Raw genomic sequence first — 27965 nt, 5'->3', positions numbered from 1 at the left:
GCTTATTTATTATCTGCCTCCCCCTACCAGAAAGCAAATTCAGTGAGAAGAGAATTCCTTGTGCTTGAGTGACTGATATATTTTCAATACCTGGCAGGGAGTGGACATTTGATATTTATCAAACGAAAAATATGCTCCCTGGCCCAATCTGCTGTCCTGCCTACTCACTAACCACTCCAAACTGGTTTCACCACCTTCAGCTCTGAAGCTTGGTTTCAGAAAACCTACTTCCCGCTGGGCATACCTGGGCTCTGCTGGAGATCAGGCGCCTCCTGTTTCCCACTCCCGTGTGCTCACTCCCACCCTGCTGCACTTCCCACCTCAGCCCCATCACACAGGCCTGGTGTTGTCCCCATCTCCTCTCCAAAACACCACACACACACACACACACACACATACACACGAGCAATACTCAGAAACAACTCTCAATGTATTTAATAAGAAGGTCATGAGGGTCCTGTGGGAAGGGCCTTGGGCTCAGATGAGAAGATGGGGAAGGAAGGTTGCCAAGGCCTGGAGGTGTAGCCCCTGGTTCCCTGCATCAGATGGTGGAGTCGTTGGCTGATGCTACATCATGCAGCTGGTGGCGGAAGGAGAGCCGGGCCTTCCTGCTAAAGTAGGCACCAGATCCTAGGGATGGTATCCCTCCCTCGGCGGCAATGGGGGCTACAGCCGGGCTGCCATCTGGATCTGGAGGGGCAGCTGGATCCAGGCCTAAAAGGGACATTGGAGGGGGAAGATGGGCACAGTGGATCAGGAGGAGGAAAAGAGGCCAGGGAAGATGGCTGGGGACTTAGGTGAGTGTCACCAGCATCAGATGGCGAAAGGGAGAGGGGAAGCTGGTGGCAGGGTCAGCTTCCCTGGCCCTTGACCTGTGCGCTGGCACAAGGGGCCACACTCAGAAAGGCTCCTGTGCTTGGTGTCATGCTCTGCTATCACTGTCTTGAAATTCTTGATAATTTTTTTAATAAGGGGGGGTCCCACTTCTCCACTTCATACTAGGGGCTGCAAAGTGTTTAGCTAGTCCTGTGGCGAAGCGATAGATCCACCTCCCACCCAGGAAGAGAGATCATCCTTTCCTTTCCCCGGTCTGAGGATCTACCCTTCTCTCCAGCACAGTTTGTCTGTCTGACTGGCAGCCCGCCTTTTCCTCTGTCTCCCCCATACCTGCTCCTCTGTCAGTCCTTCGCTGTCTCCGGCACCCACACCATGGGAAACACCATGCCCCCTTCAGACCCATCTCAACAGTGGAGAAGACGGAGATGCTGAGAATGGCCAGGAGGGCCCCAGGAGGGGTGTGGTTTCCAAGCCCCTCCGCTGTGGGCAAAACTACCACTTAGCCTCCGACCGCCTGGTGATTATCGGCGCCAGGAGATGGAAGGGGGAGAAGAAGGAGGAGGGAAGGGGTGGGGGATCCCCCACTCAAACACCTCTCCTTTTGTGCCTCCTTAATTTGGGGGTTGTCTCTGATCTCCATGGAGAAGCAGAAGACTGGGAGGGAAGGTAGGGTAGAGACAGACACATACGTGCCAGGACAGACAGGCACAGTGAAAATTCATTGCAGTAATGCCAGACAACTTTGTGCCAGGCTGGACCCTGCTGGGGATGCATTTGTATTTCACAATGAGATTCATTTCTATTTAGAATGCCCAAGATGTAAAATTTGAAAGAATAGTCTATTTTTCCAGAACAAGAAAGTTTATCAGTCAGGGAAATGTTTACATTCTCATTAAACAGTCCAGTAGCTCTTGTCCCCTCTTATGAAAATAGTCCCAATTGATTAATTATCCCGTGCCAGGTAGATTCTACAGACTTTTACACATTATCTCACCTGATAGTGTCAATGATCTTTTAAAGTCAGTGTCATTCCTATGCGATTGCACAGATGAGGAATCCAAGGCACTGAAAGATTAGGTCACTTGTCCAAGCTCACAGAGGCAGTCATCAGAAAAGCAGTAACTTTCCCTCACCTTCTTCAGTCTGACCCCAGAGTCTGCTCTTTACCACCTCACTTGAGCTTCCTGAGCTTATTCCTGGCAGGCTTTGATGCCCCCAGCAGGTGTAGGGCAGCCAGAGCCCAGGCTGGGAGCCGTGGGTTCCAAGTGTGCTAACCAAAGACTCTAAATGCCCTCCAAGCAACTATACTCCAATAAAAATTAATTTTATAAAATAAATAAGGGCTTCCCTGGCAGTCCAGCAGCTAAGACTCTGTGCTCCCAATGCAGGGGGCTTGGATTCAACCCCTGGTCATGGGAACTAGATCCCACATGCTGCAACTAAGATCCAGTGCAGCCAAATAAAAAATAAGTAAATAAAAATAAATAAATAAATAGGGACTTCCCTGGTGGTCCAGTGGCTAAGACTTCACACTCCCAATGCAGGGGCCCAGGTTCAATCCCAGGTCAGGGAACTAGATCCCACATGCTGCAACCAAGATTTGACATGCAGCAACTTAAAAAAAGAATAAAGGAAAAGATCCTGCAAGTCTCAACAGATCTGAGATCTATGCTGCAAATAAGACCTGGCACGGGGACTTCCCTGGTGATCCAGTTGTTAAGAATTCACCTGCCAACGAAGGGAGCATAGGTTCGATTCCTGGTCCGGGAAGATTCCACATGCCTCGGAGCAACAAAGCCCCATGCTGCAACTACCGAAGCCCTCGAGCCTGTGCTCCACAACACCTGAGCACCGCCACCGGAGAATAGTTCCCACTTGCCACAAACAGAGAAAGCCCTCTAGCAGCAACAAAGACCCAGCACAGCCAAAGATTAAAAAAAAAAAAAAAAGAAAAGCCCTGGTACAGCCAAATATTTAAATAAATAAATAAAATGCCCTCCGAGAGCTACATTGTCATCCCCTTAGGGTGTCATGATGTGGGAAAGGTCAGAAAGCACTGCTAACTGCATTGCCTGACTGAAATCTACACTTGATTTTTTATTTTACATTGGAACATCTGTTTTTTAAATTAACTTTATTGAAGTAAAAATTTGCAATTTAATGCACATATCTTAGTGCGCGGTTTCATGAGTTTTGATAAGTGCATTGTTCAGTCGCTAAGTCATGTCTGATTCTGTGACCCCATGACCTGCAGCACGCCAGGCTTCCCTGTCCTCCACTATCTCCCGGAGTTTGCTCAAACTCATATCCATCGAGTCGGTGATGCCATCCAACTGACTCATCCTCTGTCGCCCCCTTCTCCTCCTGCTCTCAATCTTTCCCAGCATCAGGGTCTTTCCCAGTGTCAAGTGCATACACCCATGTAATCCCCACCCCAATCAAGACAGGGGACATTTCCCTCCCCCAGTTCCCTATGTGCCCTTTACTGTCCCTCTTTTCCCCACTCCCTGCCACAGGCAACTGCAGATCTGATTTCCATCACTATAGATCGGCTTTGCTGCTCCAGAACTCAATATTAGTGGAATCACACAGTGCTCCTCTACTGTGTCTGGCTTCTTCCAGCATAATGTTTTTGAAAGTCACCCATGTTGTGTGCATTAACAGTTGTGTGTATTAACAGTTGTATGTAGTAACAGTTTGTGTTTCTTGTAATAACTTTATTGAGAATAATTCATATGCCATAAAATTCACGCTTTAGTCTACTATTCAATGTTTGTTTTTTTTAATTCACAGAGGTGAGCAACCATCACAGCTAATGTAACCTCATCACCCTCAAAAGAAACTCTGTGCCCATTAGCAGTCACCCCCCTGTCCCTCTCCCCAGCTACTGGTCCAGCTATGGTCTCTTTGAATTTACTTATTCTGGACATTTCATAGAAATGGACTCATATAATATGTGGTCCCTTGTGTCTGGCTTCTTTCACTTAGCATAACATTTCAAGGTTCATCCATGTTGGAGCAGGCTATCAGTACATCATTACTTTCAGGGCTGAATAATATTTCATGGTAGGGATATACCACATTTTGTTTATCCATCTATAACTTAATGGACATTTGGTTTGTGTCTACTTTTTGGTTACTTGAATAACATCGCTATGGACATTCCTGTGCAAGCTTCTGTGAAGAAATGTTTCATTTCTTTTTGGAATATACCTAGGAGTGGAATTGCTTGCCTGTACACTAGTGGTAAAGAACCAAGGCAGGAAACCTAGGAGACATGGGTTCAGTCCCTGGGTTGGGAGGATCCCCAGGAGAAGGAAATGGCAACCCACTCCAGTATTCTTGCCTGGAGAATCCTGTGGACAAGGGAGCCTGGCGGGCTACAGTCCATGGGGTCACAAAGAGTCGGACACGACTAAAGTGACTTAGCACAAGCACAACACAAGCACAGTAACTCTAGGCTTAACATTTTGAAATTGTTTTCCAAGGTGGCTGCACCATTTTACACTTTATTCATTTTTATTGCTGAGTAATAGTCTATAGGCCACAAATTAATCAAAATAAAAAACCTCTGCTTTTCAAAAGGCATCATTTATTTATTTGTTTTGGCGATGCTTCGAGGCTGGGCCCTGCGGTCAGAGCCAAGTCCTCACCACTGGATAGCCAGGGAATTCCCAAAAGGCACCATTATTTTAAAAAGAGAAACTATCTTCTGGGTGAAAATATTTGTAGTACATTTATCTGATGAAGGATTTGTATCCAAAATATTGGGTTGGTCAAGAAGTTCGTTTTCATTTTTCCATAACACCTTATGAAAAACCCCAAAGAACTTGAAAATTCCGAACAAACTTTTTGACCAATTTAATATATAAAGAACTCTTACAATTTAATAAGTCAAATCACATGACTTTCTAAACAGTCAATGAAAGAATCAAACACTTAATAAGAGATACATAAAAATGGTCAATAAGCACTTGAAGTATGGTCAGCATCATTAGTCATTAGAGAAATGCAAATAAAACTACGATTATGTATTATTTTACATTTACTAGCATGAAGTGAAAGTGAAGTTGCTCAGTCGTGTCCGACTCTGCGACCCCGTGGACTGTAGTCCACCAGGCTCCTCTGCCCATGGGATTCTCCAGGCAAGAATACTGGAGTGGGTTGCCATTTCCTTCTCCAGCGGATCTTCCCGACCCAGGGATCGAACCCAAGTCTCCCGCATTGCAGGCAGACACTTCAAAGATTGACAATATCAAATCTTGGCCATGCTACAGACCAATTGGAATTATCATACACAGATTTTGGAAATGTAAAACAGAACCACCATTTCGGAAAACAGTTTGGCAGATCCCTCTCATTTTAAAATACCCCCCCCCCATTTTAAAATATCTCACTTATTTAAAAAGTGCTTTTTAATGAACATTTTAAAATAGCCTTTGTCATTTTCTTTACCATGTCTCCATATAAATGTATGCAATTAGAGCTCAGATAAGTTTGGCAAGTTTCTAGCTATTTACAGAAGAGAAACGAGAAGGTATTTCTACAGAAAGACTTACCCAGGAACATTTCAGTTCAGTTCAGTCGCTCATTCGTGTCTGACTCTTTGCAACCCCATGACCCGCAGCACTCCAGGCCTCCCTGTCCATCACCAACTCCCAAAGTCCACCCAGACCCATGTCCACTGAGTCGGTGATGCCATCCAACCATCTCATCCTCTGTCATCCTCTTCTCCTCCTGCCCAATCTTTCCCAGCATCAGGGTCTTTTCCAGTGAGTCAGCTCTTCCCATCAGGTGGCCAAAGTATTGGAGTTTCAGCTTCAACATCAGTCCTTCCAATGAACACCCAGGACTGATCTCCTTTAGGATGGACTAGTTGGATCTCCTTGCAGCCAAGGGACTCTCAAGAGTCTTCTCCAACACCACAGTTCAAAAGCATCAATTCTTCGGCACTTAGCTTTCTTTATAGTCCAACTCTCACATCCATACGTGACCACTGGAAAAACCACAGCCTTGACTAGACAGACCTTTGTTGACAAAGTAATGTCTCTGCTTTTTAATATGCTGTCTAGGTTGATCATAACTTTCCTTCCAAGGAGTAAGCGTCTTTTAATTTCATGGCTGCAGTCACCATCTGCAGTGATTTTGGAGCCCCAAAAAATAAAGTCAGCCACTGTTTCTGTTGTTTGCCCATCTATTTCCCATGAAGTGATGGGACCGGATACCATGATCTTAGTTTTCTGAATGTTGAGCTTTAAGCCAACTTTTTCACTCTTCTCTTTCACTTTCATCAAGAGGCTCTTTAGTTCCTCTTCACTTTCTGCCATAAGAGTGGTGTCAGCTGCATATCTGAGGTTATTGATATTTCTCCCGGCAATCTTGTTTCCAGCTTGTGCTTCTTCCAGCCCAGCGTTTCTCATGATGTACTCTCCATAGAAGCTAAATAAGCAGGGTGACAATATACAGCCTTGACGTACTCCTTTTCCTATTTGGAACCAGTCTGTTGCTCTATGTCCAGTTCTAACTGTTACTTCCTGACCTGCAAACAGGTTTCTCAAGAGGCAGGTCAGGTGGTCTGGTATTCCCATCTCTTGAAGAATTTTCCACAGTTTATTGTGATCCACACAGTCAAAAGCTTTGGCATAGTCAATAAAGCAGAAACAGATGTTTTTCTGGAACTCTCTTGCTTTTTCGATGATCCAGCAGATGTTGGCAATTTGATCTCTGGTTCCTCTGCCTTTTCTAAAACCAGCTTGAATATCTGGAGGTTCACGTATTGCTTAAGCCTGGCTTGGAGAATTTTAAGCATCACTACTAGCCATGTGAGATGAGTGCAATTGTGCGGTAGTTTGAGCATTCTTTGGCATTGCCTTTCTTTGGGATTGGAATGAAAACTGTCCTTTTCCGGTCCTGTGGCCACTGCTGAGTTTCCCAAATTTGCTGGCATATTGAGTGCAGCACTTTCACAGCATCATCTTTGAGGATTTGAAATAGCTCAACTGGATTGCCATCACCTCCACTAGCTTTGTTTGTACTGATGCTTCCTATGGGAGCTTTATTCACAATAGACATAAGCTAGAAACAACCCAAAACGCCATCAAGAAATGTCCATCAACCCATTCTTCCATCTAGAAAAGATAAAGGAACCTGCTTTGAAAAAAATGAAATATTTTGTCTTTTAGAATCTGAAATTTTTCCTGTTTGCCCCTAGACTGCTAGTTCTAGAAGAGCAGTTCGTGTTAGTCTTGTTCATTACTGTAGGCTCGGAGTCTGGCGAGAGGCAAGGACGCAATAAACAGTGAATGAATGAAAGAATGCAAGCTTGCTCACGTTAATGAATTTGTGGGCACCACCCCTCCGGCCTTTTATCATTCCTTTCTTCTACAAACGCTGGCTAAGCCGGCCCGATGTGGTTCGCAGCCCGCCCTGGAAATGAGCACTGCCAGGTCCCGGCCCCGGAGGCGCGGCCCCGCCGGAGAGGACCCGGGGTGCTGGTGCCCGAGTGGAGGAAGGTCGCTGAGCGCCCACAGGGCACAGTCCGGGCCCGGGCGGACCGACGGCGCGAGACAGACGGACAACCAGGCGGATGGCACCGCACGGATGCGAGAAGCGGGCGGCTCTGTCCAGTAGAGCTGAGGGCGGCCCCCGCGTCCCGACTGCGCGCAGGACGCCGGGGCGGGCCGAGGGCGGCGGGGGCGGGACAGGACAGACGAGAATCCCGCGGAGGTGAGGCCGGGGGCCCGTCCCGCCCCCGAGGGCAGGCCCTGTGCGCCCGCCCCGCCCTGGCCCTCTGGGGTGTGGACTCCAGCTCCGGCTCTTCTCCGCTCCCTCAGCTCGCGAAGTCGCGCCGCCGCCCGCTCGGGCTGTCCGGGTGAGGGGGCCGGGGAGGGGGCGCCGCGGAGGTCCCAGGCCCAGGAGATCTGGCGGGGACAGGAATGCGCTCAGGCTGCAGGGCCTCCTGACTCAGCCGCATGCTCAGATTTCGGGGTTTCTTTCCCGGGAGGGGAACGCTTAACTTCCTCATTCCTGCCTGGACCCCTTCTTCCAGCTGGCTTGGCCTGGCTGGAGGCCCGGCGGCTCGGGACCCCTTGCAACCCCCCCGGGGCCCCTTTCTCTGCCCCGCTTCGGGGCCATCCGGGCCTGGCCGGTTGTTCCTTGGCATCCTGATTAAGGGACAAGAGGCGGGGCTCGGGCGTTCTGTATGAAGGATCGGAGATAGGGGATGGAGATTACAGGCGAGTTGGCAGGGCAGTGCGGACCGATGGATTCTAATCAAAGAGAGATTAAGAGTCAGCGGGAGCCGGGTGGGGGAAAGCGGGGGACCTGGGGAGACTGAGGACCGTGGGGGTGGAATGGGGGGATAGAGTTCTGCAGAGCGGATCACCGTTCTGAGGCCTCCCCATATTCCCAGGATGGCGGCAACCCCCCAGAGCCTTTTTCCCTCTGGGGATGACCTGGACTCCAGCCAGTTACAGATGGAGCCCGATGAGGTGGACACCCTGAAGGAGGGAGAGGACCCAGGTACACAGGGAGGACGGCCTCAGGGAGAGGAGGAGGAGGGCTGAGACCTCCCGGAGTCCACATTCTTCCACTTTCTTTCCCACCAGCCGACCGGATGCATCCCTTTCTGGCCATCTACCACCTCCAGCCTCTGAAATTGCATCCCTTGGTGTTTGCCCCTGGGGTCCCCGTCATAGCTCAGGTGGTGGGCACTGAAAGATACACCAGTGGATCCAAGGTGGCTGGGCTGGCCCCAAGGGAGTGGGGATGTGGGAGGGCTGGCCAGAGTGAGGGGCTGCCTTCCGAACAGGGAACATCCATTCAGTTCCTCACTCCCCCAGGTGGGCACGTGCACTCTGTATTCCGTCCGCTTGACTCATGGTGACTTCACCTGGACAACCAAGAAGAAGTTCCGTCATTTCCAGGAGTTGCATCGGGACCTCCTGAGACACAAAGTCTTCATGAGTCTGCTCCCTCTGGCTCGGTGAGGGGGACAAGGCTGCCTCCTGTGTAGGGCAGATGCCCCTCACCTTGAGGCAGCCGGGGGTGTCACTGCCCCAGCCCCCATTGCTGCTTTCTGCCTGTCTCATCCCCAGGCCACAACTGACCCTACCCCAGCTACTTTCCTCCCCCAAGTCTGGCCACTGGGCCCCCTCCTCTGACCCCGGTTACCAGGAAACCTTTCCTGTTCAGCTCTGCCTGTCTGTGGTTCTGGGCCAGTATCTCAGCTGGGCTGGATGCCCAAAGTGCCCTTGGCAGCCTCCCACCTTTTTCTGTCTCCATCCTCAGGGTAGGGAGCATTCCTGCTGCTACCCTCTAGGTCTCCTCGCCTCTTCCAAGTCCCCGCCTCCAGTGCTTCAGGATCCCAGGCACTGAGCCTCCAGCTTCTATTGACCCTCCCTCATCCCTTCTACAGTTTTGCTGTTGCTTCATCTCCAGCCCCAGAGGGAGACAGCAGAGAGATACCCTCTCTACCCCGAGCAGGTCCTGAGGGCTCCTCCAGACGTACCGCTAGCAAGCAGGTGGGACCAGACACCAGGTCCTCTGGGAAGGTGTTTGGGTGCAAATGGCTCTGGTCCCATCCGTCTCTCTGTCTTCCATCCCTTCACTTCAGAAATACCTGGAGAATTATCTCAACCGCCTCCTGACCATGTCTTTCTACCGCAACTACCATGCCATGGTAAGGTCAGGTACTGGGTCCCTTGAGATGAATTGGGGGCAGAGGACCAGGGTTGGTAGGATTTGAGGGATTGACAACGAGTCTCTCCTCTGCAGACAGAGTTCCTGGAAGTCAGTCAGCTGTCCTTTATCCCAGACCTCGGATGCAAAGGATTGTGAGTGTCTGACACTCTTCACCCACCGTCTGCCAATGTCTGAATCTCTCCCTCCCCGAGAATAGGGAAAGCAGGGCAGGGTGGGCTGGGGGTCTGATTTTATCCCCACAGGTTTGAACCCTGGATCCCTCTCCAGCACCACTTCCTGGCTTTCCCCACAGGGAGGGGGTGATCCGGAAGCGCTCAGGTGGCCACCGCGTTCCTGGCCTCACCTGCTGCGGCCGAGACCAAGTTTGTTATCGCTGGTCCAAGCGGTGAGGCTGAGCAGAGTGGCTGGACAGTGGGTTGGGGTGAGGAAGGAGATCCCAGGGTGGGGGGGGGCATGAAGGAATGGCTGGAGCCCTTCCACTCCAGGTGGCTGGTGGTGAAGGACTCCTTCCTGCTGTACATGTGCCTGGAGACTGGCGCCATCTCCTTTGTTCAGCTCTTCGACCCTGGCTTCGAGGTGCAGGTGGGGAAAAGGAGTACAGAGGCACGGTACGGGGTCCGGGTCGACACCTCTCACAGGTAAGGCCTCCCTGGTATGGACAGGCCCCTGGTGAGTGAAGAGCCAGCCTGGGGCCCTAAGGGGAGATGCGTTGAAGAGACCACGGAAGAGAGGAAGGTGTTCCCGCCCTACCCCTCTGGAGATGGCCATGATTTGGAACCAGGGAATGTTCTAGCCAGATGCTTGGGGCTGCTCCTAGAGGCTGGCCCAGAGCTTTCTCCGGGGTTGAGGGGGAGTGGGAACAAACAACAGGTTCCCTTGCTTGCTCACTCCCTTGGGGAGAGGGAGGAATGGAGCTGCTTCCTTATGTGGGATGAGGGTAGGGATGTGTCCAGAGCTCAGGCCGGAGGGGTGGGTTAGATGTTTTGCCCCTCCTTTAGGTGGTGTTGTGTAGAGGGGGCATGTACTATACCCTGCTTTTGCTCTGGGCTTTGGGCAGTTGGGTTTTTGGTCTCTTTGTATCTTTTGTCCAAAATTTGCCCTAACTGCTCATGCACACAGTTACTTTTAGTCCCATGTAGTTTCTTTGTGTTTTGTTGCTCCAGGAGAGGTGGGTCCAGGTGCAAGCATTGCAGCAAAGGGTCCCAGGTCCCAGGCCTGTCTCAGAAGGGCTTTTGGTGCAAAGAAAGGGCACTCCGTCCATTCATTTATTTATTCAATAAACCTGAGGGACTTCCCTGGTGATCCAGTGGTTAAGACTCCATGCTTCCACTGCAAGGGGAACAGGTGTGATCCCTGGTCAGGGAACTAAGATTCCACATGCCATGCTGCATAGCTCACCCCTTCCCCCGCCCAAAAAAAAACCTGACAACAAACTTGAGCGGCTGGCACAATACTAAATGCCAAACACCCAACTGTGAATAAGACAGATGTATGCCCTGTCCCTGTGAAATCAAGTATGGACTGAGGAAGGAGGTGGGGAAGAGCAGACAGCTAAAGGAAGAGGGTTTCTGGGCCAAGCCAGAGGTATGGAGGGCAAGGATGGTGGTCCATCCTTTGTTCTTGCCCAGGTCCTTGATTCTCAAGTGCAGCAGCTACCGGCAGGCACGGTGGTGGGCCCAGGAGATCACTGAGCTGGCCCAGGGCCCGGGCAGAGACTTCATTCAGCTGCACCGGCACGACAGCTATGCTCCTCCCCGGCCTGGGACCCTAGCCCGGTGGTGAGACACTGATGTCCTTTCTGAAATTGTCAGTGGTCTTTCAACCTCCTTGGTGTTCTCTGAGTCTTTGATCTTCTCTCTCCTCTGACCCCTTCTGACCTCAGTAACCTACCCTTTGACTTCTCCAGTCGCCCCCACCCCCTGACCTTTGATCATTCTGATTCCTCTGATTACCCTCTGATCTTTCTGAACCCCAAATTAGGTGATCTCTGACCCTGACCTCTCTGACTGACCTCCTGTGACCTTTCTAACCCCCTTTCACCCCACTGACCCTCTGTGTTCTCAGGGATCTCAAATCTCTCTGATTCATTCGGTCTATTTAATAAACATTTTCTAAGCACCCATTATGTGCCAGGTCCATGGCAAGGATAAGACACAGTAGGTGATTCAATCATGAAACAGTGGGAATTTGCCACGCTGGCAATAGACACAGAGTACCAAGCACAGACGAGGGGCATCTGCTCTAGTGCAGGATGTCTGGACTGGCTTCCAGAAGGCGGTAACTCTGAGGTTCACGTTAGCAAGATAAAATGGAGAAGAGCGGTCCCTGCAGAGAAGCTAGAAATAGTCTGATGTGTTTGGGATTCATGAAGGCTGACTTGTTCCAGTTTGAGGAGCAGAAGCCAGAAAAGAGTCTGGAGCAGGGGACTTCCCTGGAGGACTAGTGATTAAGACTCAGCGCTTTCAATGCAAGGGGTGTGGGTTCGATCCCTGGTCAGGGAAATAAGATCTTGCCTACCACATGCAGCGTGGCCAAAAAAAAAAAAAAAACTGGTGGTCTCAGGGCCTGATCAGTGCCTCTCCTGCTAGCTAAGGAGGTTAACTTTTATCATAAGCAGAGAGGAGTCATGGAAACAATTTTTCCCTCCCTTGGTGTTAGTGTTGAGAATTTTGTGGTTTTTTTGAATTTTTATTGGAGTTGATTTAAATGTTGTGTTGGTTTCAGAAGTACAACAAAGAGAACCAGTTATACATATGTCTACTCTTTTTTAGATTGTTTTCCCATATAGGTCATTACAGAGTATTGAGCAGAGTTCTCTGTGCTCTATACTGCTGCTGCTGCTAAGTCGATTCAGTCGTGTCCGACTCTATGTGACCCCATAGACGGCAGCCCACCAGGCTCCCCGTCCCTGGGATTCTCCAGGCAAGAACACTGGAGTCGGTTGCCATTTCCTTCTCCAATGCATGAAAGTGAAAAAATAAAGTGAAGTGCTCTATACTAGGTCCTTATTAATTATCTATTTTATATATACTACTGGTAAGATGCTTCATAGTAGTATATATATTTCAGTCCTGATCTTCCAATTTATCCCTACTTCCCCCATTAGCCCCTGGTAACCGTAAGTTTGTTTCCTATATCTGTAAGTTCATTTGTACTCTTTTGAAATTTATTTTTTTAACAAAAGAACTGATTGTGCCAGTTAGTATGAGCCAGGAACTGTTCTGAGTGTTTTATGCGTTGTTGTGGTGGTGGTTTAGTCGCTAAGTCATGTCTAACTCTTGTGCGATGCCATGGGCTGTAGCCCACCAGGCTCCTCTGTCCATGGGATTTCCTAGGCAAGAATACTGGAGTGGGTTGCCATTTTCTTCTCCAGGGGATCTTCCCGACCTGGGATTAAACCTATGTCTCTTGCACTGGCAGGCAGATTCTTCCTGCTGAGCCACCAGGGAAGCTGCTTTATGTTTATGAACTTACTCCGTGACACAGGTACAGTTGTTATCTCCATTTTCCAGATGAGAAAACTGAGTCAAGGAGAAGTTAAATAATTTGCCAAGGTCACACACCTTGTAAACAATAGATTCAAATGCAGGCAGTCTGGGTCAAGACCCTGCTTTTCACCATCAAACAGAACAGTTATTAAAAGTCTAACAGGGGCTTCCCTGGTGGTCCAATGGCTAAGACTCCTGTTCTCAATGCAGGGGGCCTGGGCTCAATCTCTGCTGAGGGAACTAGACCCCACATGCTACAACAAAGAGCCTACGTGTCACAACTAAGACCCTCTGCAGCCAAATAAATAAACAAATATTTAAAAAGTAAATGTCTTAACAATGCATAACTTGCACAAGCCTTTACCTACTCTCCATACCTTAGTTCTTCCCTACTCCCCCTCCCACAAATCCCATTTCTCTCCCCAAAAGTAATCCTGGTGATAGTTTGATATTTATCTTCCCAGATCTTTTCCTGCATATCTCTTCCCCAAAATAATCTTGGTGATAGTTTGATATTTATCTTCCCAGGTCTTTTCCTGCATATGTTCATGCACTTGTGCATATATGTTACTTTTTTTTTTTTTTTTACTTTTTGTTTTAATGTAAATAAGATCATGCGCCCTCTCCTTTGTTTTTTTTTTTTTCCATTTAATACATGTGTTAGAGATTAGGCATTTACATTATTTCCCACCTCCAGTCTTATAAACAATACTGCAATGAACACAATATTTGCCTAAGCATTTAATAGGATATCTTCCTAGATACAGAATTACTAAGTGTATTTAATGGTATTAGGGAGCATGTACATTTAGTATTCTGTTAGATACTGCCAAGTTGTCCTCTAAAAAGGCTATAAAGCCAATTTATATTCTCACAGTCTATGAGAATACTCACTTCCCCCATGCTGATACTGAGTGTTACCTGTGATTTTAATTTTTGCCACAGTGGATTTAAAAAGTGTTATTTTATTTTAATATCAATTTCCTTGTTTAGCAGTGATATTGAACATCTTTTCAACTATGACTGGCCATTCTCTCCCTGTGAGCTATCCATTCTTATTCTTTGTTCAATTGGCTTATTTGTCTTTTTGTTACTGATTTGTTGGAACTCTTTATGTGTGACAGAGAAGGCAATGGCACCCCACTCCAGTATCTTGCTTGGAAAATCCCATGGATGGAGGAGCCTGGTGGGCTGCAATCCATGGGGTCGTTAAGAGTCGGATATGACTGAGAGACTTCCCTTTCACTTTTCACTTTCACGCATTGGAGAAGGAAATGGCAACCCACTCCAGTGTTCTTGCCTGGAGAATCCCAGGGACAGCGGAGCCTGGTGGGCTTCCGTCTATGGGGTTGCACAGAGTCAGACACAACTGAAGCGACTTAGCAGCAGCAGTTTTATATGTGATGTATTAATCCTCCCAGTCTTTAGTCATTTTCTTTAGTTTATTGTGTCTTTTGTAACTTTTAATTTTATTTAGTTCATACTGGCAAGTTTATTCCACTTTGAAATATCTGCTACTATCTGACCTCTGTGATCACTCTTGATCTTTGACCTTGCTATCACCTCTGACCCATGACTGTCCTTCGGTCTTCACTCTCCAGAGCTTTCTGGCTTCTGACTTCCCTGATCTCCTTGGCTTGGCCTCCCCCCAGGTTTGTGAATGGGGCAGGTTACTTTGCTGCTGTGGCAGATGCCATCCTTCGAGCTCAAGAAGAGATTTTCATCACAGACTGGTGGTAAGTGGGAGAAGAACCTGAGCAAGAAAGGGTGGGTTAGTACCTGCAACAGATCAGCTTATGGGTCAGAAAAGGAGTGGAAGGGGAGGAGTGGCTGTTGTTGGGAGCTTAGCTTACCCTCACCTGCTGCCCTGAATCCCAGGTTGAGTCCTGAGATTTACCTGAAGCGTCCAGCCCATTCAGATGACTGGAGACTGGACATTATGCTCAAGAAGAAGGCGGTGAGGAGAATGGTCTGGCTGGAGGGGAGGTATGGTCAAGGGGTGGCTTGTGGGTGGAGATTGGTTGGAAGAGAATAGCATGGCAGGGGGTTGGGGGGGAAGGTAAGGAATCTAAAACTTGAGGAGGAGGAGATGTACCCATCCTGGTTCAGTCTCACAGACATCACCTCTTCCACTTCCCTAGGGAGAACTCCCTTAGAGAAGAGGACCAACCTCCCTGTTCGTGCCCTTCCTCTCCTTGATGTAGACTTTCCTCCCAATACCCTGTACACTCTATTGTGTTACAGGGGATGGACGTATCTGTCTCTCTCATTGGGCTGATGAATACCACTAGCTGCAGTACAAGGCACAGTGTCTGCTATGTTGGGCTCATCCATTGATGTTGATGGATGGGAGGAAAGATACATAGATGATGGAGAGTGCGTGCGTGAGGGGATGGATAGATGATGGAAAGGGAGATAGATAAAAGGATATGAGGTTGGGAAGGTAGATCCCAGGAGAGTGGTAGATAGATAGGTGAGTGATAGATGGTAGATAAGGGGATGAGTAAATTGTTGGGAAGATGGATGGCTAGATAATGCTAGGTAGGTGGGTAGATGTGTGGATGGATGAGTGAGTGAGCAGATAGATGATATTCAATCTAAGTTTCCTGTAAGCATCAAAACAGGGTGTCAGTGGCATAGCATTGAGGATCTCTGGGTGGAGAGGAGGAACATACAGGAATCCTGAGGGTGGGAAAGGATCATTAGGATCTGATTCCCTCACTGACCACCAGGAGGAGGGTGTCCATGTGTCTGTACTGCTGTTCAAGGAAGTGGAGTTGGCCTTGGCCATCAACAGTGGCTACAGCAAGAAGGCACTGATGCTGCTGCATCCCAACATAAAGGTGACTCGGGCCCCAGAGACCCTCCCCTCTGGCCCTCCTCACTACACTTCCCCACCCTTTCAACCCTCCCTGTCCTTGAACATCTCATCCTTCCATCTTCCTGTTCCCTGCCTCCTCCAAACGCTGCCTCTGGCTTCTCCCACCTACGCCAACCCTCATGAACTCCCTCATACCTGCTCCAGGTGATGCGCCACCCAGACCAGGTGACACTGTGGGCCCATCATGAGAAGCTCCTGGTGGTGGACCAAGTAGTGGCCTTCCTGGGGGGGCTGGACCTTGCCTATGGCCGCTGGGATGACCTACACTACAGACTGACTGATCTGGGGGACTCCTCTGAGTCAGCTGCCCCCCAGGTAATCCCCCAAGGCCTTCCTGAGCTCCCCCCAACTCAGTTAATATAAATCCACACCCCTTCCGAGCTGCAGCCTTCCTCTCCAGTCATAGCCCTCATTCAAGGTTCCTAGGCCTTTCTGGGACCCCAACAACCTGCTTTGAATATAGTGACTCAGTTGCCTCCCCATGACCACTACCCATTCCTCTAGAGATTTCAAATGCATCTGAAGGGGAGGGCCCGAGAATCAAACTCTCTCTGTTTCATTCTTCCTCTGTATGTCTCTCTGTCTCTCCGTCTTCCAGTGCTCCTTTCTTCTCTTTGGCCTGGCTCTGTGTGACCCATGACTTCTCCTTGCCCCTGGCTTGGGTGTGTTTCCCCTACAGCCTCCCACCTCATGCTCAGACCTTCCAGCTACCCCCGACCTCACTCACAACCAACTCTTCTGGCTGGGCAAGGACTACAGCAATCTTATCACTAAGGACTGGGTGCAGCTGGATCGGCCTTTTGATGGTAGGGGGTCCACCTTCTTCAAAGTCCCTGAGAGCTGGCAGCCGGGGCAGAGAGCGGGCCTGGGTCTGAGGATGGGATGAACTGGGTCATGTGTAATGCCACCTCCTCTCTGGTCAGCACCTCCTCCTCCCTGACCCAAGTGTTCCCAAGGGACCGTCACTGACCTCTTCCCTGACTCTCCTGGGACATTCTCCCTCCCCCCAGATTTCATTGACAGGGAGACTATGCCACGGATGCCGTGGCGGGACATTGGGGTGGTGGTCCACGGCTCACCTGCCCGGGACCTTGCCCGGCACTTCATCCAGCGCTGGAATTTCACCAAGGTGCTTGATTCCTCCGAGGCTGGAGGGTGGGCGGGAGCTAGGGGCAGCTAGCCATCTCCCGCTGACTCTGCCACCCCTCCGCCTTAGACTACCAAGACCAAGTACAAGATACCCATTTACCCCTACCTGCTGCCCAAATCCACCAGCACCGCAAACCAGCTCCCTTTCACACTTTCCGGAGGGCAGTGCGCCACTGTGCAGGTGAGGCTCGGAATTCAGCCCGCCCTCTCCCCCACTCCCTTCAGCACTCTCCCTGACCGAGAGGGCCCCCCCGCCCCCCTCCTGGACTCAGGAGACACATCCTATCCGTCGTTCCCGCAGGTCTTACGGTCAGTGGACCGCTGGTCAGCGGGCACCCTGGAGAACTCCATTCTCAATGCCTATCTGCACACCATCAGAGAGAGCCAGCACTTCCTCTACATTGAGGTCTGTCGGAGTGAGGGTGGAGCAGAGAAAGCTAGGATATCCTGTCAGTGGGCTCAGTCGTTGAGGGCTGGCATAGCTGGACCTGGAGAACTTGGTGAAGCCTTGACCCAGGGCCGGGAGCCTGGAGATGGGGATGGCAACAGGGAGCTGAGGGCAGGAACTGCTGACGGGGGCCGGACTGCTGATGTCTGTCATTGGTCCCTGCTCCAGAATCAGTTCTTCATTAGCTGCTCAGATGGGCGGACAGTGCTGAACAAGGTGGGCGATGAGATTGTGGACAGAATCCTGAAGGCCCACAAGTAAGGCGGACCAGCTTGGAATCGGGGTTATGGGCGTGTTTGAAGACTAACTAGAGGGGTGAGGGAAGGGGTGGGGCTTGGGAGAAGGGTCACACCTCTGGCTCCGCCCCTCCTCAGACAGGGGCAGTGCTTCCGAGTCTACGTGCTTTTGCCCCTGCTCCCTGGGTTCGAGGGTGACATCTCCACAGGTGGTGGTAACTCCATCCAGGCCATTCTGCACTTCACTTACAGGTGACCACCGCCTCACCCCTCCCACCCCAACCCCTGCCAGACTCTGGCCCTCCATGGCCCCATCCTGATCCCTTTTTGCTGGACTGTTGAGGTCCACCTCTTTTCTGACATCCCCCCCTCGCCCCCCACCCCCGTCCAGTCTCCGCCTTCCTCACCCATTCTTTTCGCTCAGGACGCTGTGTCGTGGGGAATATTCAATTTTACATCGTCTCAAAGCAGCCAGTGAGTTCTGGGGGCTGGGGGTTCAAGCCCTGGACCCCCGGGGAGGGGGAGATTGAGGGACTGGAGCCCCAGGGATGGAGGGACGGAGGCTGTCACGCCCGCAGGCTTCTGTGGTTACTGCTGGAGCCCGTGGTGGCCTATTAGTGCAGAGAGAAGTATATAGACCAGGCTATATAGGGCTTCTGAACTGAGGCGGTAGATGGACCAGGACTCCATCTGCAATGGAGGACACCTCTCACCTCACTCCCTTCCCTCCCATCTCTTGCTCACAGTGGGGACAGAATGGCGGAACTATATTTCCATCTGTGGGCTACGCACACACGGAGAACTAGGCGGGCACCCAGTATCGGAGCTCATCTATATCCACAGCAAGATGCTTATCGCAGATGACCGGACAGTCATCATTGGTTAGTGCTGGGTCCCCAGCAACGAGTGGAGGGTGGGGAGAGGTGGAGCAGGGCCCAGCCAGGGGCAATGGGATGGGACTGGGTGATGGAGATCGCAGCTGACGTCCAGTTGGGGATGGAGGCCAAAGAAGGCATGTTGCCCACAGGCTGGTGCTTGGGTAGAGGTGATGGGGTGGGGTGGGGTTCCCTGGGCTCAGGAAGACACAGTGTGTCCTGCATCCACCCAGGCTCAGCAAACATTAATGACCGGAGCTTGCTGGGGAAGCGAGACAGTGAGCTGGCCGTGCTGATCGAGGACACAGAAATGGAGCCATCCCTCATGAACGGTGTGGAGTATCAGGCAGGCAGGTTTGCCTTGAGTCTGCGGAAGCACTGCTTCAGGTAGAGCCAGGTGGGATGCTACCAGGTGGGGGGAGGTGGAAAGGGGGAGGGTTTGCCCTTTAAACAGGTGTGAGGATTGTCCAGAGGTGGTACTGGATTGCTAGTACTTGTGCTATGCTAAATCACTCAGTTGTGTCTGACTTTTTGCAACCCTATGGACTGTAGCCCACCAGTCTCCTCTGTCCACGGAATTCTCCAGGCAAGAATACTGGAGTGGGTAGCCATTCCCTTCTCCAGGGGATCTTCCCAACCCAGGGGTTCAACCTGGGTCTCCCACATTGCAGGCAGAATTTTTAGCGCCTGAGCCACCTGGGAAGCCCTGATTTTACTGTTTAACCATGCATGTATTTTCAATTACCTGGATAGGTGCACCATAACTTTTCTGGTATTTAGGCCCTTGAAGGATCTTATTCTAGCCCTACTGGGACCCCTTTCTCCTGCAGCGTGATTCTAGGGGCTGCTGCTCGGCCACATCTGGATCTCCGAGACCCTGTCTGTGATGCCTTCTTCCAGTTGTGGCAAGACACAGCTGAGAGCAATGCCAATATCTATGAGCAGGTGGGTGGGGGTTGGGGGAGTGCCAGCCCAGGGAAGTTGAGGGATTATCCTGTCCAGGGTGAGATGGAGAGGAGCCACTTCACACAGCCATTCTCATAAGGCGATGAGGGTCTGGGGACATCATGGGATTCAGGGTCAGTGTAGGGGGATATGTGTAGGGTGTGGGGAGTGGGGGCATGTAGCCCGGTTGGGCTTGGACTCTTGGCAGAGTCTCCTCAAGCCTTCTTGGCTTCCATGCATCCCCCACCCACAGATCTTCCGATGCCTTCCATCCAATGCCACACGCTCCCTGCGGGCACTTCGGGAGTATGTAGTCGTGGAGCCCCTGGCCACGGTCAGCCCTCCCTTGGCCCGATCTGAACTCAACCAGGTCCAGGGCCACCTCGTCCACTTCCCCCTCAAGTTCCTGGAGGATGAGTATTTGCTGCCCTCTCTGGGTAGCAAGGAGGGTGTGATGCCCCTAGAAGTGTGGACATAGCTGCAGCTCCTCTGGCCTGGAAGAGGTCACCAGCCTCTGGGCTACACCACCTCTGGTTCTCTGCCCCCTAACCCTCAGGACCGGGGCAATGCCTTTGAGACCTGGGGGAGGCAGGCATTCCTGGAGGGGACTAGAGAAGTCACAAAGGACCTTTTTTGGGACACAACCAAAAAGGACACTCCCAACCCCAGGTTGGGGAGATGGAAGAGGGTCCCAGAGAGCTTCCTTCTCCTTGCTGTCCAGTTCAAACCACTACTACAAAGGAGAAGCAAGATTCCTGCCAGGATGCCTGGGGTCAGCCTCCTACTCCAGGAGGACCAGACTCGGCCCTGGGCCTTCTCATCTCTCCCTTGTCTTCCTGCTGTGGACCCCTTCCCTGCTCCAGGGCCTCTCCCAGCTCATTACTGCCAAGGCAGAGGGAAGGATGGAGCCACTGCTGGCTTCAGCGCCCATGGTGGGGAGGGGTGGGAGGGGGGATGCACACTAACCCCCTCCACCAGCTGCTGACAGACACTAACTTTGTATCCGTTCAATAAGCATTTCATAAATAAAAGCCTAGAAAAGGTCCTTGTCTCTTCCTTGGCTGAACTGAGTGTGTGTCTCAACGGCCCCCCAGGCCCACACAGGCCCGTCACCCCCTCTCCCCACCCGACTCCTTTCTTTCTTTGGCTTCATCTCAGCTCTGCTCCACTTGTTTGTGGCTTTTGGAGCTCCATCACTTGGTGCTGGGAAGACCAGGTGTTCACACAGGGCTGCCTGTGTAGGAGGAAGCGTGGACCCAAACCGGGACTCCTGGAGGAAAATGGAGCCCAGGATGCAGCTGCAGGTGAGGAAGGCACCCAGAGAAGGGCCCAGAGGGGCCACACCTTGTTCCTCAAGTGACTGCCCAGGGGAGGCTTAGGGAAGCCCCTGGGAGTCCGAAAGGGTATAGGCTTGAGGTCAGGAAGAACTGGGCCTAAGTCTCGGGCTTGTCACTTTTTACCTCAATCGCCTTGTCAAGTCACATCACTTCTCTGGGCCTCAGTGGTCCCAACTGGGAAATGAGAATGAAAGTGAAACTCGCTCAGTAGTGTCTGACTCTTTGCGACCCCATGGACTATACAGATCATGGAATTCTCTAGGCCAGAACACTGGAGTGAGTAGCCATTCCCTTCTCCAGGGATCTTCCCAACCCAGGGATCGAACCCAGGTCTCCCGAATTGCAGGCGGATTCTTTACCAGCTGAGCCACAAGGGAAGCCAAGGAAATGGGAATAATAATTACATAACTGTCTTGCTGTAAAGATTCAGTTGTTGACTTAAATATTTATTGAGCACCTGCTCTTTGCCAGACATCATCTAGACCCACAGCAGTGAGTACTACAAAGTCCCCACCCTCATAGGACACAGCTTCACTGTCCAGTACAGTAGCCACCAGCCACATTTGGCTATTTACACTTAAATTTATAACAATTAGAACTAGGTAAAGATTTAGTTCCTTGCATCAGCCACCAAGTGGCTGGGAGCCACTTGCAGCTAGTGGCTAGCATACTGGATGGAGACCATTTTTGTCATTGCACAGACTTGGCACTGATGCAGAGGGAAGAGAGAAAGTACACGTCATTGCATATTAGACAGTGCGTTGTTCAGTTGCTCAGTTGTGTTCCACTCTTTGCGACCCCATGAACTGCAGCACGCCAGGCTTCCCCATCCTTCATCATCTGGAGCTTGCTCAAACTCACGTCCGTTGAGCTGGTGATGCCATCCAACCATCTTGTCCTCTGTCATCCCCTTCTGCCTTCAAACTTTTCCAGCATTGGGGTCTTTTCTAATGAATTGGCTTTTTGCATCAGGTGGCCAAAGTACTGGAGCTTCAGTTTCAGCATTAGTCCTTCTAATGAAGGACTTGAGGATTGACTGGTTTGATCTCCTTGCAGTTCAAGGGGCTCTCAAGAGTCTTCTCCAACACCACAGCTCAAAAGCCATCAATTCTTTGGTGCTCAACCTTCTTTATGGTCCAACTCTCACATCCATACATAGTTACAAGAAAGTATAGCACACACTGGATTGAGGAGAGTTACCTCCCATGGCAGGTAGAGAGAAAAGCTAATATAATGGGTATACAGAGAGAGCTCTTTGAACTGGTGACTTTATTATTATTTTTTTAACATTTATTTATTTGGCTGCACCAGGTCTTAATTGCAGCCTGAAGGATCTTCAGTCTTTATTGAGGCACGTGGGATCTTTAGTTGCAGGATGCAAAGTCTTAGTTGCAGCATGTGGGATCTACTTTCCCTGACCAGGGATCCAACCCAGGCCCCCTGCCTTGGGAGCATGGAATCTTAGCCACTGGACCACCAGGGAAGCCCCGACTTTTTTATTTCTCAAGTTGGGTTGTGGGATATAAATTTTACACATATTTTTCCATATCTTTTTGTATATCCGAAATATTTTGCAATTGGAAAAAAGTTTAGCACAGTGCTGGCTCTTGCCCTTCATCCCTCTGGTCTCACCCCTCAATCTCAGAATTGAGCAGGAAGAAACAGAGGGGAAACAGAGTGAGTAGTTTAGGAGGCTTTCCTGGAGGAGAGGTCCTTGTGGACGATGACGTGGAGAGAGGGGATGCTGTGGCTTTGCTGCCATCCTCTCCTTTGAGTGCAGCCCTCTGTTCCTCTGAAAAAGAAATTTCCACACAAGCAATTCCCCCTCCCTTGTATAGCGGTCCCCAGGTACTAATTGGCATTCTGCTAATTAGCCTCATTGTCAGCACTAAGTGCCTCTTTCCCTACGGGACCATTATCTCATTAACTGTGGGGTGGAGGCAGCAGCTGCCCTGGGACTGGGCTGGGGTAGGTGGGCTTCTGCTTCATACCATCTGTTGGTCTATCTGCTCTGCCCTCATTGGTCATGGAGTTTCTTGAATGGAGACCCCCACAGGGCAGGGACAAGAGCAGTCAGAAGAGTTGGCTCTAGACCCAGGATGAAAAGAAGAAATCCAGCTTCCCAAGATGGGTGGGAGGATCTGAGGGTGGTTGTGTCTGTGCAAAATATCCATCCCTCAGGGATCCAAAATTTGTCTTATTTTTAATACTTGTAACTTTTTTTCCCTCCCAATATTTCTTTGGCTGCACTGGGTCTTAGTTGTGGCACATGGGATCTTTGCTGTGGCACTGCAACTCTTTGTTGCCACATGTGGGAGGGATTGAGTTCCCTGACCAAGGATTGAACCCTGGTCCCCTGCATTGGGAGCATGGAGTCTTAGCCACTGGGCCATGGGGGAAATTTCTATTTTAACTTTTCTTGATGCCCGATTCAGGGCTTCCTCCACCACATTACCTCTTTTTAAATTATTATGGACAGTTTCATATGTACATAAAATTAGAGAATAGGGGATGGTGATCCCTTAGGTACTCATGCATCAATACTCCAGCTTCAATAATTATCAGCACGGGGACTTCCCTTGTGGTCCAGTGGTTAACAGTCTGCCTTGCAATGCAGGGGACATGGATTGGATTCCTGGTGGGGAACTAAGATTCCCCATGCTGTGAAGCAACTAGGAAAGATGACACAACAAAGACCTGAGGCAGCCAAATAAATAAATAAATATTAAGGAAAAAATCATCAGCATGGGGCCAATCTTGTTTCTCCAGTCTTCTCCAGACAATGCTGTCTTCCCCAGGCCCAGATCCCATTGCCTCTTGAGGTTTGGCTGGCCATGTAGCCTACACTCCTCCCCCCAAACCGTGATCTTCATTTGGTCATTCACTGATTAAGTATCTCTTTATTAAACACAGCCTAAGAGTAAAGTGAAAGTGTTAGTTGTTCAGTCATATCTGACTCTGCAATCCCACAGACTATTGCCTCCCAGGCTCTTCTGTCCAAGAGATTCTCTAGGCAAAAATACTGGAGTGGGTTGCCATTCCCTTCTGCAGGGGATCTTCCCAACCCAGAGGCTGAACCTAGGTCTCCTGCACTGCAAGCAGATTCTTTACTGTCTGAGCCACCAGAACAAGACCATGGGGTAGCAGGGAAAAAACACAGAATTTAAAGTTAGTGCTTTGTGAAAGTCATTAATTTCTCTGAGGCTCAATTTACTAATGTCTTACTCTTAGGCATTAGTAAATTTATTGAGAGTTTCATACATACCAAGTGCTTCACACATTTAATTTTATTTTATTCTAACCTCCCTGTTATTATCCCTATTTTACAGTGATAGAATTGAGCCTCAGAGGGATGAATGACTTGCACAAAGCACTAACGTTAAATTCTATGTTTTTTCCTACTATCCCATGGTCTTGTCTTTGAGTTACTATCCAGTGCCCACCAGATTCAGAGGCTTCATTCACATACATGTTACTAAACCTCTAGTGGGTGCCAGGCCCTGTGTTGAAAAAGGCTGACATAATTCTTACCTTTAAGGAGATTCAACGTTTTACAATTCAAGGTATTAAAAGTTACCATGGGTTGAAGCCTGGTGGCTAAAACAGAAGAGCCAAACTCAGTCTCAGGGGGTCAAGGAAGGCTTCATGGAGGAAGTAATTTAGACATGAAGGGCAAAGCAAAAGGCAGGGAGAATGGGCATGGTCACAATATTCCAGAGAGAAGAAGTGGCAAGTGCAAAGGCTGGAGGAGGGTCTGTTGAGTTCTGGAAACTCATGGAGAGGATTTCCATATGGCTAGAGTGTGTGAGGTTGAATGGTGGAGTACTGAAAAAGCGGGCTGGAGAAGCAGGCAAAATCTTGAAGGGTCATGACTGCCACACTTTAGACTTAAAAGACAGTGGGAGTCAGCGAAGGATCTTAACAGAAGAGTGACATCAGATTTGAGTGAGTTTTAGAAAAACCAGGCATTATGAGCATAGAAAATTGACCTTAAAGAGGTCAGGCAAGAAGATCAAGTAGGAGGCTAATAAGAGTATTGAAGGTGAGTGATGACTGTGGCTTGGACAAAGACAAATGCAAGGTAAACAGAAGAGGGGGAGAGTAGGGGAGCAAGACTGGATGTGCATCTGAATGTGAAAAGAAGGGTCCAAAAGGAGAGTGTCTGTCCCTTTCCAAGGACTTCTCATTTAAACTCTCACAGAAGGCAATGGCACCCTGCTCCAGTACTCTTGCCTGGAAAATCCCATGGATGGAGGAGCCTGGAAGGCTGCAGTCCATGGGGTCGCTGAGGGTTGGACACAACTGAGTGACTTCACTTTGACTTTTCACTTTCATGCATTGGAGAAGGAAATGGCAACCCACTCCACTGTTCTTGCCTGGAGAATCTCAGGGACGGGGGAGCCTGGTGGGCTGCCGTCTATGCGGTCGCACAGAGTCAGACACGATTGAAGTGACTTAGCAGCAGCAGCAGTGAAAAGTGAAAGTGTTAGTCGCTCAATTATAGTAGCTCAGTCATTGTGACCCCATGGACTTGGAGCCCGCCAGGCTCCTCTGTACATGGAATTCTCCAGGCAAGAACACTGAAGCCATTCCCTTCTCCAGGGGAGATTCCAGGCCCAGGGGCCAAACTCAGGTCTCCTGCATTGCAGAAAGAGTCTTCACCGTCTAAGCCACCAGGGAAGCCCTAAACTCTTCTAAGTGATGCTTATATGCTTCCCAGGTGGCTCAGCAGTAAAGAATCTGCCGGCAATGCAAGAGACACGGATTTGACCTCTGGGACAGAAAAACCCCCTGGAGAAGAAAATGGCAACCCACTCTAGTATTCTTGCTTGGGAAATCCCATTGTTAGAGGAGCTTGGCAGGCTACAGTCCTCCGGTTCGCAAAGAGTTGGACATGACTGAGAGATTAAACAACGACAACAAAAACAAAGTAATGTTTACATTAAGGCTGGAGGTGGGGTCTTGCAGAAATATTATCACTGTTACAAGTGATCTCAAAGATCAATCAGCCTTCTCTTTTAAATTTGCAAAGAAAGAAAGGCCCAGAGAAGCAAAGCAACTTGCTCAAGGTCACACAGCCTGTCAGTGGCAGAACATGACTCCTTGTTCTTTATATAGCATTACCCAGTCTCCAGTCAGGCTAATGGCTGGGGGTTCTATGCCAACATGCGTAGACCTAAGGTGACCCAAGCAAGATTTGAAGGGGATCGACATAGATTCTTACTGCTCCCCTCCACCTCTCCCTGCCACCCCTCCATCCACGCACAGCTCCCGTGATCAGTCAATGAATAATTGTGGAAGCAGTTCTGTTGTGTCAAACAAGAGGTGCAGAGACAAAGGCCTGCAGTAGGATTTCCTATCCTCAGATCTTAGCACTTCCCACTGCAGTCCGGGAAGGGGTAAGGGGCAGTCACGAGGCAGCCAGTCCCTCCTCCACTCCCCAGCCCCCAGACGGTTTCTCCAGCCAAGTTCTCACGAAGAGGCCCCTCCCTCAGCGGCTCTACTGTTGCTATGGCAATTAGGTGGGTGGACAGCCCATCCTATCTAGAGGCCACCCAGCCCTCGCGTGGGGAGTTACCATAACAACCCCCCTAGTAATAGAGGGGGTTGGGTCCCACCCCCCTTCCCCCGCAAATAGAGAGGTGGGTGGTTTGATTGGCAGCTGGGCACACGAAAGAGGAGGGAAAAGGAAGGAAAGGCGTCAAAGGAGAGCTCAGAAGGAAATGGGGGAGAGAAAGGGCAAAAAACAGGGGAAGGGAAGGAAACGCGTGTGCGCACGCGCGCCAGCTGGTGGGCGCGCTCCGCGGCCGCCTCGGCCGCCGCCCACTTCTTTCACGCCAGGCTCGCGCGGTCCCTCAGTCCTCGCGCGCGCCTTTCGCTCTCTCTCCTGCGCCTGCGCGCAGGTGTCGGCGCCGAGGGGGAGGGGGAACCCGGCGCGCCCGCGTCACGTTCCCTCTTCCACCCTCCCGGTGCGCGGCCACTCCGCGCCTGCGCAGGAGAGGCGGGAGGCTCGGGTTGCAGGCTCTGGGGCGAGAGCTCCTGTCAGTCGGTGGGTCGGTCCTCCCGCCGGCCCTCCCCCTCCCCGTTCTACGGGGGAGGCGCGGTGGAGCCCGCCCCCAGGATCCCCCGATGGGGGAGAAGCGGCGACGGCGGCAGCGGAATAACCGAGCCGGAGCGTGAGCGGCCCCGGGGCCCCGTTCCCGGTGGAGGCCATGGGCGACCCAGCCCCCGCCCGCAGCCTGGACGACATCGACCTGTCCGCCCTGCGGGTGAGCGCGCCACCCCCCCGCCCCAGCCTCGCCCGGTTCCCGTCCCCGCCGCTGGAGAGCGGGTGGCCGCACGCCTCGCGCGCTTCCCGGGCGCCGGGTCCCCCGCGGCGACCCCCGCCCCTCTCTCTGGCCCCCGCCCTCCGCTCCCCTTCGCTCTCCACGCGCTGCAGATTCTGGGAGCCAGCTCGGTCCCCGCCCTGGGGTGCCCCGCCCCCATTCCTCTCTCCTCCTCTACCTTTACTCAGCTTCCGGACCCCTTCCTCCCAGGTGTTTGCGGGTCACCCTCCAGTTCCCCTGAACCTGCAGTATCTTTACCGTGGTGCCCCTTCCTGGCCCTTGATCCCCTTTGGGGCCTCTTCCTCCCGTTGCTCCTCTGTCTTCTTCCCCCGCCTCCTGTTTCCCGGCTCCTCGAATTTTGACTTTGCCACTGCCTCGCCAGCCTCCCCCTCATCACCCTCTCTCCTCCTCGCCCAGCCCTGAATTGCATCTCTTCGCCGGCCGGCACTTCAGCCTCCCCTCTCGGGCCGCACACCTCCTACCGCCGCCCTCACCCCGCTGCTCGGCTGCCGCCCGCCCCGGTGCCTTCGTTCGCGTTTCAGGTGCAGCAGTCCAGCACCAGGCATTTCCGGTCTCAGGGTCCCCCGCATATTGCATTACCAACTCTGCAGCAGAGCAGTGGGGCTGGGAGGAAAGTCAAGTGCACCGGGGGAGGAGGGGACGCGTTTCTGGTCTTCAGAAACTCTGGCCTGGGCTGGGAAGAGGATGTTTACAGGTCTGTACACACACAAACACATGCA

At 51.0% G+C, this 27965-nt stretch overlaps 3 protein-coding genes across 34 annotated transcripts in view; 2 read left to right on the top strand and 1 right to left on the bottom strand.

Annotated features, from left to right (window-relative positions):
- Nucleotides 1-396: 396 nt before the first annotated feature.
- Nucleotides 397-7563, bottom strand: C19H17orf114 (chromosome 19 C17orf114 homolog). Of its 2 annotated transcripts, none has more exons than XM_061390905.1 (2): nt 5397-7563; nt 397-714 (listed from the first exon to the last, which is right to left on the bottom strand). In XM_061390905.1, exons 1-2 carry the CDS (start codon nt 5404-5406, stop codon nt 542-544), a joined length of 183 nt encoding a protein of 60 aa, XP_061246889.1. In that variant the 5' UTR covers nt 5407-7563; the 3' UTR covers nt 397-541. The 2 variants fall into 2 exon arrangements, with proteins under 2 accessions (XP_061246889.1, XP_061246890.1); XM_061390906.1 differs by lacking the exon at nt 5397-7563 and adding an exon at nt 1168-2123.
- Nucleotides 7564-7582: 19 nt separating this feature from the next.
- Nucleotides 7583-20605, top strand: PLD2 (phospholipase D2). Of its 4 annotated transcripts, XM_061390891.1 has the most exons (25): nt 7583-7708; nt 8249-8358; nt 8445-8575; nt 8679-8821; nt 9254-9359; nt 9452-9517; nt 9613-9671; nt 9833-9925; nt 10026-10178; nt 11169-11318; nt 14681-14764; nt 14907-14985; nt 15761-15871; nt 16054-16224; nt 16589-16715; nt 16920-17038; nt 17126-17239; nt 17360-17464; nt 17675-17763; nt 17881-17994; nt 18167-18216; nt 18489-18623; nt 18851-19004; nt 19448-19562; nt 19816-20605. In XM_061390891.1, the coding sequence occupies exons 2-25, from the start codon at nt 8250-8252 to the stop codon at nt 20038-20040; spliced, it is 2802 nt and encodes a 933-aa protein (XP_061246875.1). In that variant the 5' UTR covers nt 7583-7708; nt 8249; the 3' UTR covers nt 20041-20605. The 4 variants fall into 4 exon arrangements, with proteins under 4 accessions (XP_061246875.1, XP_061246876.1, XP_061246873.1 ...); XM_061390889.1 differs by having other exon boundaries at nt 7595-7708; nt 17360-17763; XM_061390890.1 differs by lacking the exon at nt 17881-17994 and having other exon boundaries at nt 7595-7708; nt 17360-17763.
- A 6242-nt stretch (nt 20606-26847) lies between these two features.
- The window catches only part of MINK1 (misshapen like kinase 1), a 47081-nt gene continuing 45963 nt past the window's right edge, over nt 26848-27965 (top strand). For 16 of the 28 annotated variants that reach the window (XM_061390886.1, XM_061390885.1, XM_061390877.1 and 13 more), the window contains exon 1: nt 26873-27168. In XM_061390886.1, coding sequence (XP_061246870.1) covers nt 27112-27168 — 57 coding nt within the window. In that variant the 5' untranslated portion in view covers nt 26873-27111. Of the gene's footprint in view, nt 27169-27965 lie in introns of all 28 variants that reach the window. The other 12 variants (XM_061390878.1, XM_061390864.1, XM_061390863.1 and 9 more) reach the window with 3 other exon arrangements.

This window comes from Bos javanicus, chromosome 19 (assembly GCF_032452875.1).
Source record: "Bos javanicus breed banteng chromosome 19, ARS-OSU_banteng_1.0, whole genome shotgun sequence".
Taxonomy (NCBI): domain Eukaryota; kingdom Metazoa; phylum Chordata; class Mammalia; order Artiodactyla; family Bovidae; genus Bos; species Bos javanicus.
The sequence above is the reverse complement of the archived record's forward strand: the minus strand, read 5'-3'. Positions and strand labels throughout refer to the sequence as shown.